This window comes from Macrobrachium nipponense, chromosome 6 (genome assembly GCF_015104395.2).
Source record: "Macrobrachium nipponense isolate FS-2020 chromosome 6, ASM1510439v2, whole genome shotgun sequence".
NCBI classification, from domain to species: Eukaryota; Metazoa; Arthropoda; class Malacostraca; order Decapoda; family Palaemonidae; genus Macrobrachium; species Macrobrachium nipponense.
The window spans coordinates 30337436-30347999 of NC_061108.1; the positions used below are offsets into that span (position 1 = coordinate 30337436).

Sequence of the window (10564 nt, forward strand, 5' to 3'; positions counted from 1 at the left end):
TGTTCCAGTTTGTATATAGAATTGTTGACCATTTTCAGTGGTAAGAAAACACATCTGGCCATATACAGATATGTCTCTGTTTTCCTTAATATCAAAATGATATTTTTACGCTTGCATGACTTCTTGACCTGTCCAAGATTTTGTGTCAATAAATCTAAATACACCTTGACTGACTCTTACTCGCCATCTAGTTATACTGGTGATCCCGAAGATGACCGATACTGCCAGCACTAACTTGTCTAACAACAAAGCCACAGCAGGAGCAAACATCTGCCTGCAACCCTTCACAACCCACAACTCAGAGGCCTAGTTCTTCAGAGTGGAGACTGTTGCAGGTTTAAGATCACCACATCCCACAAAGCTGATAATGTCCTCGAGATCCTGCCTGAAGATGTCTATGAACAAATTGTGGAATGGTTTGCCGACCAAAAGACCACCACCACCTACTAAGTGCTGAAGGACCAACTAAGGTCGTCCTTCAACATGCCACCTACCCTAAAAGCTAAGTTCTTAGACAACGTGCAGACAGGAACAGGAGACCAACAGCTGTCGCACATCCACAAGTAGCGGCAGCTAGGTACGATCCCCACCACAGATGGCCACCCAGATACTGCGCTGGACCTTGTAGGAGGTGTCATGCTCACTAAATTACACCACCAAACAAATCCAACATGGGCCTCAATGAGTTCCTGAAGATGGTTGACAATGTCCACCTGGACCGCAAGTCGACTGAGACTACACAACCACCCTTGGCAGCGGCTGCCCCACAACCTCAGCAGACCGACACACACACGGACTGTGCTTCAGAGGGCCCCACCACCCCCATACACCGCTACCAGAGCTTCAGGTAGAAAAACAAACCCAAGTACAAACCCAAAACAGAGAAATCGTGCCTGCTTTCCACTGTCTTTCTTCCAAGTACAGAAAAAAAAAAAAAAAACATTTTTTCATAACCCAAGAAAAATCAAATACTGCGCATGCAATTCGTTCAGCCAACCTGCACGAATGCCTCAGTCCAACCCCCAGCACTCTGCAGGTGTCCACTGCCAGCTGAAAATATACAGGGAGCGAACCATGAATTTGTAGTTTGGTGGGAAGCAGTACAACTGGATGTTCATCTTAGCAGACGTAACAATAACACTTTTAGGAGCATAATTCCTAAAAGCCCACATGATGGCGGACATACGAAATTGCAGCCAATCACACAACCCACCCTGGTGGCCCCACTCAACTCAGACTCCTGGCAAGAGGTCACCAAAAGGGGCTAGCTGGCATACACATCTTGTTTGTTTGTATGGTGTTTTTACATTGCATGGAAACAGTGGTTACTCAGCAACGGGACCCATGGCTTTACATGACTTCCGAACCACATCGAGAGTGAACTTCTATCACCAGAAATACACATCTCTAACCCCTCAGTGGAATGCCCAAGAATCGAACTCACGGCCACCAAGGTGGCAGGTCAAGACCATACTGATCACGCCACTGAGGCACTGTGCATACACATCAGTACTGCCAATGGCAAGATATATACAGCCCTGCAAACTACAAAATTAATTGCATCTCTTTTAACATATCAGGCACAGTAAATTTTAAAAGCCTATAAAATGACTACAAACTATTGAATATTGACTGTTAGGTATCATGTTATTAAACCCACGCCATTAATAATACTATACATCTATGGATGAAGCTTATATGGGATGACAGCTTTGGGATAACTATTTTAGCAAAACTGTTGTCAAATTTACTGCCTGTCAGTTTGACCCATGAATTAAGGATGATAATAATTAGTTCTGCCTCTTGAGAGTAAAACTGTAAATTTATGGAGGAAAAGAAAGGCACCCATAACGTTAGCAAATTGGTCAACTTTCTTGCTCAAGTGTATAAAGACTACAGCATACAGAATTAATATTTTTATTTCTACATATAGTACACATTGTCCTTGATAAATGCTGCAAAGATCATTCACCAATCTTTAAAAGACTGCTGAGAAAATTGGCTGTCAATGCAGCATGATCATAATATGTTGTAACATAACCATATCTGCAAAACTTTTGGCTTAACTGTGAAAAAAATATACCAGCAAAATTAAATATTTTTATTTCTGCATACAGTACATATTGTATTTTAAAAAGAGTGCATAAACTATACAGCAGTCTTGACAGACAGCTGAGAAAACATATTTCTACAGAGTTTCACACTACATTGTGTCATTGTTTACATAATCATCAACACAGAAATGGTACCAGGCAGTGCATGTCACAAATTGTTTGACTATAATAGGCTGTCCAATCTCTGCCTCTATATCTATGGAAAAATCAGCATTCCTGAAGGTTACGCCAAGTTAGGCTACCTTTGCTAAGCTAAGGTTAGGCTATGGTAGGCTACCATTGGTCATTTGATGATCACCCCTGGTAGACTAGCTAGTTGGTCAAGTTTACGTTTAAAGCAGCTAGCTATAAAGCAGTATGAATTTAGAGTACTATCCTTTATGGTGAAAATGATAATAGGGGGAAACACAGCTGTGGATCTATCGTCATCACGTGGATCAGCCTTATTCACTCAATATTTAATTGGTGAAACAAGAATACAATTACATCTTTAAGCAAACCATTCAAAAGATTGAAGTTTTGTCAACATAATTTGATATATGAAAGCACCATAGGAACTAAAATAAACATGCGAGCTCTTCGTAAAATGATATTGTTATGTTACAATTAAACGTTTCATACATACTTACCTGGCAGATATATACATAGCTAAGACTCCGTCGTCCCCGACAGAAATTCAAATTTCGCGCCACTCGCTACAGGTAGGTCAGGTGATCTACCGGCTGCCTGGGTGGCAGGACTAGGAACCATCCCCGTTTTCTATCATATTTTCTCTCTTCCACCTGTCTCCTGCGGGAGGCTGGGTGGGCCTTTAATTGTATATATCTGCCAGGTAAGTATGTATGAAACTTTATTGTAACATAACAATATCATTTTCATACCAATCAACTTACCTGTCATAGATATACATAGCTGATTGGCACCCTTCGGTGGAGGGTAAGAGACAGCTTCTATATGGAATAGACAGGTAAACAACATATGTTGTAGGTATAAATAAAACCTTGGTTCCTACCTGATAGGTGGTAGACTTCGTGGGTGTTTGCCCAGTAGTCTGCATCACCTCAAGAAACTTTAGCGAGATATATGATCTATGGCCAAGAGTTCTTGTGGGTCTGCCGATGGGGTCTTACCCACTTACTCGGCAGAGCCTAAAAGGACTTTGTCAATGGGTGCTGATCCACTTATATGACAATACACCTTATGAAGGAGCACACAACCAATCCCGACCACCTGATCCTAACCATACGTTAGAACTACAGATTGTTAAGAGTTATCCCCGAACTCGTCACAACAATCGTAACTCAAAATCACTACGCACACATACATAATTTTCAAAAATTATACTCAACTAATTGGATATGACAAGAATTTTACTGAACAACATAGACGGCCGCCCGTGCTAGCCTAAGTCCTCTATTGTTAGAAGAGACTCGACCATATCCAAAAAGAAGAAAAGTATAAACATTAAGGATTGGTTGTCTGCTCCCGTACCCAGAATCGTATCCGCTGACACGAAAGGACCTAGAGAAAAACACTTCTCATATGTCACAGGAGCACGTCTTTCAAGTAATGAGATGCAAATACTGAGTTGCATCTCCAAAATGTCGAATCTATTATGTTTTTAACGACATATTCTTATGAAACAAGAGAGACGTCGCTATAGCTCTAACTTCATGAGCTTCTATTCTCAAACAGTTGTAACTGTTCGTCAGGACAGGCCTTATGAGTGTCTGTAATGACGTTTCTTACAACGAATGCCAGCGCATTCTTGGACATCAGTCTTGTGGGGTCTTTTACCGCGCACCAAAGACCTTGTCTAGAGCCTCCCATTCGATGCTTTCTCTGAAGGTAGAACTTCAGAGCTCTAACAGGGCAGAGAGACCTCTCTGTTTCTCTGCCTACGAGACTTGACATGCCTTTGACTTCGAATGACTTAGGCCAGGGATTCGTAGGATTCTCGTTTTCCGCTAAAACAGGGTCTGAAACGAGCAAATCGCTGAGTCTCCCTTGAATGCTACTTCATCCTGCAGAGCATGCAATTCCCTAATTCTCTTTGCCGTAGCTAAAGATAATAGGAATAGGCATTTTCGGGTAATGTCTCTAAACGATGCCCGATGAGGAGGTTCGAATCTTTCCGATGACAGATACTTTAGAACTACGTCTAGGTTCCAGTTCGGAGGTACTGGTTCCTTATACTTTGAAGTCTCAAAAGACCTTATGAGATCGTGAGATCTTCATTATCTGCCCGCATCTAATCCTCTGTTCCTGAATACAGCCGAGAGCATACTTCTATATCCCTCTATTGTGGATACGGCTAGATGAGATTTTCCTCTCAGGAATAGCCGGAAATCCGCAAATTTCCGCTATAGAGGTAGTGGAGGAGGACAACTTCTTGGATCTACACCTCCTTCTAAATACCTTCCACTTCGACTGGTATACTTTCGTAGTGGAGGTTCTGCGTTCTCTCGCGATCGCGCTTGCTACTTCGCGAGAAAAGCCTCTCGCTCTGACAAGTCTTTCGATAGTCGAAAGGCAGTCAGAGCGAGAGCGGAGAGGTTTGATGGTTGTATGAGAAGATCCGTCCTTCCGGGTAGGGATCTTGGAAAGTCTACGCTTCACTCTACCACCTCCTTGAACCATTCCTGGGCCGGCCAAAAGGTGGCTATTAACGTCATCCTCGTCTCCTTTGACGCCACAAACTTTTCATTACTACCCACGGATTTTTGAATGGGGGAGAAGCATAAACGTCTCTCGAGACCAATTTAGCAGGAAGGCATCTACCATAAGTGCTCTGGGATCTTCCACGACCGAGCAAAACACTGTGAGCTTTTTTGAAATAAATGTTGCGAAGAACTCCACCTGAGGAGTTCCCCACAGAGACAGAGATCGAGACACACTTCCTCGTGTAAAGTCCATTCTGTATGAAGGACATGGTTCCTCCTGCTGAGCCTGTCCGCCCTCACATTCCTTTCTCCCTGTAAGAACCTTGTCATCAGGGAGATGTTACTGTGATACGTTCCAAAGTAATAGGTCTCTCGTGAGCTCGTAAAGGAACGAGGAGTGCGTCCCTCCCTGTTTCCGAATGTAGGCAAGAGGGGTGGTGTTGGGCGTCAACTCCGTCCCCGTACTCCTCAAGAAGAAGGTTAGTCAATCCCTCTAGTTAGACAAACCTTCTCTCCACTATATTCGTTATCCGAGTTTTCCTCTAACTCGGGATCTAAAAGCGTCTCCGCTCTCCTTTCCGAACATTCTTCTTCTTGCGGAAACAAACTCCTAACAGGAGAGGGGCTAAGGGAATGATAATCCTTCCTCTTTCCCGCTCTAATATTCTTGGAAGGCGTCATAAGCTTCGGCTTCTCTAGAATTTTAGAAGACTCTTCATGCTTACATGACGCTTCCCGTTTGCCAAGCGTCATGGATGACGTCTTTTGCTGACGTCTCGATGACGCTTCGCGCTTGGAAGATGCTCAGCTCTCCAAGGCGTCCTCCTTGGCGTCATAATATTGGACGGAGCGTCATGTCTATGCTCCGTTTCCAATGACGCTTCGCTTCTAAAAGACGTCTTACTTCTCTCTGGGCGTTACGAAACTCTCGTAAGCACCTGTTCTCTCTCTCGCACTAGACGCTTCTGTAAGACGTTTTAGCCGTTTCCGTCTGTATGACGCTTGTCGTTGAACAGGTAAGAGAGGACGAGACTTCTTAATTGGAAGCGACACGTTCCTTCCGACGTTGCGTTCGAGATGACAGTTGCTCTTGAACTGCTATAAAATGATCTCTTGACGCTTCTCCCACGTCCCAGTGCATGACGTCTTTCGTCATCACTCGGTGGGGAAAAAAAAAGGAAAGGGTACTTCCGCGTACACTTCAGGTGACGCTGACGCCCCCTTCGCGCTTTCTTGCTAGAAGACGGAGAGTCATCTGAGAAACTCTCCGGACTAGAATCCCTGTCAGGCGTCATATGGCGCTTCAGCGGTTTCGACAAGTTCGATTCCCTCCACCCTCGTTTAGGTGAGGGAGAGGGAGAGGACGAGAAACACTCGCGAAGGACGCTTTCTATAGTGCCCTTGAGCCGCCTGCAACGAAGCAGAGCTAGCTTAAGGAACGTCTGACTGTTGGGGATTCCCCACAACCTCCTTAAGGCTTTCGACTTTCCTTCTCCTCTGTGTTCGTGAGCTTGGAAGAGGTCTAGGCTTGGGAGTGTCGCAGGAGCCTGGCACCTACTGGTGCTTGGAGGAGAAATGTTTCATTTTCCCTTTTTTAAAGGGACGAAAGGCGGACCTACCTCTCTTCTCTGGAGCCTTCCTTCTTGCGGGAGGTCTGGAGATCGGACCACCTCGAAAGGGCTGCGTAGAAGTGCTAGGTCCTTTCTTGTCCGATACTAAAGCAAGTTTCAGGTTTCTTCTTCCTAGCTGACTGCGTCAGAAGATCCTGCGTCGCCTTCTCAGTTAAAGAGTGAGCCCACGTCCTTCACTAACTTAGAAGGGAACAAATAGTTCGAAAGAGGTGCATATAGTAGAGCTGCCCTCTGCGCATGCGAGACTGCCTTTGTTAAGAAGGCGCCCTACACTGTCCTTTTCTTCAAAAGACCTGCTCCAAATAATGCAGAGACTTCCAAAGATCCATCTTGTACTGCTTTGTCGATGCACGACAAAATGCATAACAGGCTTCAGGTTCGATTCCCTGCGAATCGTGAGCTTTCTTGGACATCACCCCAAGGGACCAATCCAAGAAGTTGAAGACTTCCAATACATGGAAAAGTCCCTTGAGGAGATGATCTAGTTCCGAAATACTCCAAGTAATGCGGGCAGAATTAAGACTAGGACGCCTTGAAGCGTCAACTAACGTCGAAAAGTCTGCCTCTGTAGTAGAAGGGAGAGCGATACCCATATCCACCCCGTCTTGTACCATATGCCTCTTTTCCCAGCTAACCTTGCTGGAGGCATGCAAAATACTGTCCTGGTTAAGTCTTTCTTCGACTTCATCCAGGCGTCTAAGGCGTGTAAAGCCCGCTTCATCGAGATGGTGGGCTTCATCTTCAGAAAAGACGAAGTCTTCTTCACCTTCGCACTCGAAAAGAGCGAGCGCGGAGAAGGAGGAGCAGCCGGAGTCAACTCGTCTCCGTATTCCTCCAGAAGCAGGGTAGTCAACACCTTATAGTTGGACAAGCCCTCTCTTCCAAGATCGTCATCATCCGAGTTTCGTTCGAACTCGTGATAATCCTGAGTTTCTGTTCTCCTTTCAGAACTTTCCTCTTCTGGGGGAGACAAACTCCTGATCGGAGAGGGGCTAAGGGAATGAAAGTCTTTCCTTTTTCCCGTTCTGATCGACTTGGAAGGCGTCACAACCTGCGGCTTCTCTCGCGCTTTAGAAGACGTCATGTATGACGCTTCCCGCTCTCCGAGCGTCATGTATGACGTCTCTTGTTGACGTTTAGATGACGCTTCGCGTTTGGAAGACGCTTCGTTTGCTTTCTAAGGGCTTCCTACTCGGCGTCACAATCTTGGACGGAGCGTCACGTCTAAGCTCCTCTTGATTTGACGCTTCACTTCTACAAGACGACTTCCGAGCAGGTGCGGAGAGGACGAGACTTCTTAATAGGAAGCGTCACGTCCTTCCGACGGGGCGCTAAAACTCCCACAAGAGAGACAGTTGTTCCTGCACCGCCATAATGATCTTCCTTGAACGCTTCTCCTACGTCTAGTGCCTGACGCCTTTCGTCATCACTCGGGGAAGAAGCATGATGGGTACTTCTCGTAAGCGTCAGGTGACGTTGACGCCCCCTTCGCCTTCTTAATAGCCGACGGGGCGTCATCCGAGAAGCGCTCCGGGCTAGAATCAATGTCTTGCTTCATATGACGCTTCAGCGGTCTCGATAAGTTCGACTCCTTCCACCCTCGTTTAGGTGAGGGAGAGGGAGAGGACGAGAAACACTCGCGAAGGAACGCTTTTTCTATAGCGCCCTTGAGCTGGCTGCCATGAAGCAAAGCTAGCTGAAGGGACGTCTGACCGTTTGGGGATTCCCTCCGACCTCCTTAAGGCTTTCGACTTTCCTTATTCTCCTATGGGCATGTGAGCTTGGAAGAGGTCTAGGCCTGGGAGCGCCGCAGGGACGATCAAACGCCCCCTCCACAACACTAATAGGGCTCACTTCACTAAAATTCACTATCACTAGCCTTACCTTTCGAGTCCGCCATCTTGGACTTCATGTCTCGAATCGTCGCTTTCAGATTGGCGATTTCCGATGCCGAATCCGAAAAGACATCTGAGAATGAGATTTATAGGGAGAATCTACAGTAGTAGGGTTAGAATTATTATTGAAAGGCTCAATAGGCCTTGAATTCACACCTTTCAGCCTTCTAACTCTATCCCTCTCTAACTTCTTCAAATAAGAAGTCAAAGTCTTCCATTCTTCTGCATTCAAACTCTCGCATTCCTTACAAGTGTTAATAGCAGAACACTGCACCCCCCTACATTTACGGCATACAGTGTGAGGATCAACCGAAGCTTTCGGTATCCTCACCCTGCAGCCTACATTCACACACATTCTCACACTCACATTAGAATCAGACATACTGAGAAAAATCCAAAAGAGTTATTCCAAAAACAGTCCACAGTAGCGAATGCCAAAACACGATCCAAATACGTCACCAAAAGTCGAAAAAACGCTGATCAAAGTGTTGAAAAATGAATCCAAGTCAGGAGGTAATAACAACAATGTTTGATACCACCGGCGACAGAGAAAATATGATAGAAAACGGGATGGTTCCTAGTCCTGACCACCCAGGGCAGGCCGGTAGATCACCTGACCTACCTGTAGCGAGTGGCGCGAAATTTGAATTTCTGTCGGGGACGACGGAGTCTTAGCTATGTATATATCTGACAGGTAAGTTGATTGTATGAAAATATGTTTTCAAGGCAGTTTTGAAATCCAATATGGCGTCCACTGACTGAGGTGCCATTCGTAATCGCCAAGGATCCAACATCTTTCCCAGCCTTCCCAGCACTCATTTGAACAATGTTAGCGTATATATGTAACGTTTATTGATCTTACTCAAGACTGCAGTTGTAATCAGCACAATAAAACAACATTTTGTTGCCTATATTAGTGAAAGTATGAAACTTCTTATTCCCGGGGTCATGGTTTGAACTGAAATTCATTTTTACCTTGTAATCGGTGGTTTTATCCTTACTGCCATCACAACTGAAACTCCACAGTGCTTATTTGATTGTAATTATATATGTTTTGGTCTTAATTCACTCCAAATTGCACTTGAACTACGTTGTGGTTCCTGGTTCCTAAGGGCTCACTCCACAAACACAGTTGCGTGCAGCACACGACTACAAGGTTTATGAGGTGCAAAGCTTTATTCCCTTAATTGTTTACTTTACTCATTATTTAGTTTAACTTTACTTTGTTACTTCAAAATGTTTATTTAATTCATGTCTATTATCCCTTTTTTGCAACCAAATTAACCCCCGAAAATTAGATATATCTAAAATAGATACAAGCAGACGACGGCAAAATGTCATCGTTGCCAATTTAATGGAGCTTCACACATACTCCGATGCATTTACAAACTATTTCCATGAATTCTAGTTGTCAAAGTAATGCAATAATGATAAAATTGCTCTAATATGTCTATATACTACAAATAGATACGCTAATTTCACTTATTTCCCTGGTTTTGTGTAAGTCTTATACCCAGTTGGGAGGGTAAACAAATACCTATTGGCAACACTGATAAACAATAGAAAAGCATGAACAGCGCCGTAGGTACTGTTCACAGCAAAACTGATGATTATTTGAGTCAGGAATCTTTACTTTTTCAACAACAAATATTTTCGAATTAATAATCATGAATATGTAAAAAATTTATGCAATTCATGACCATATACTGCTGTTTAACTATTTATTTAAACAATTATCTAGTGCACGCTTCTTCTTCTTCTACCAATAAATCTTAGTTTCCTTGGATCCGCCCGGTTGATGATTGTTGTGAAGAAAGTGCTCCAGCATCTATGGGTACGAGTAGTGTGCGGATTTAGCTCATGGAATGGAAAGTTTATTGACACAAGTGACTCGGCAAACATTGAGATGGCTTCAATCTTCTAAATTGTTGGTGTCATAAGTAAAAATTTTGAGAGCATCATGGAGGTATGTTTGCACTGCACATGGCTAGATTTTCATTAACCTACGTTTAATCTTAAAATATGACCTTAATTTCTAACTTTGGAGAAAATACTTCGAACGGATAGTAGAGGTCTCGAGCTGTTGCTCTCACCACCAATGACTCGTGACTGGTGCCCATCTCCAGTGTCAGGACGTGTTAAAGTACTTTTTCGAAGGGTGGATCCACACGCAGCGAAAACTGGATCAGCTAGCCCAGTCGGTTGTTTCCCTGGTTAATGTCTAGGAGAGGACCGCATGAAGATATCCGTGATATTCAATG

At 44.2% G+C, this 10564-nt stretch overlaps 1 protein-coding gene across 1 annotated transcript in view; it reads left to right on the forward strand.

The window, feature by feature from the left end:
- Positions 1-671: 671 nt before the first annotated feature.
- Positions 672-10564, forward strand: part of LOC135216476 (uncharacterized) — a 55788-nt gene continuing 45895 nt past the window's right edge. Inside the window, exons 1-3 of the mRNA XM_064251845.1 lie at positions 672-847; positions 1433-1521; positions 6018-6122. Of these exons, the coding sequence (XP_064107915.1) occupies positions 672-847; positions 1433-1521; positions 6018-6122 (370 nt within the window). The remainder of the gene's footprint in view (positions 848-1432; positions 1522-6017; positions 6123-10564) is intronic.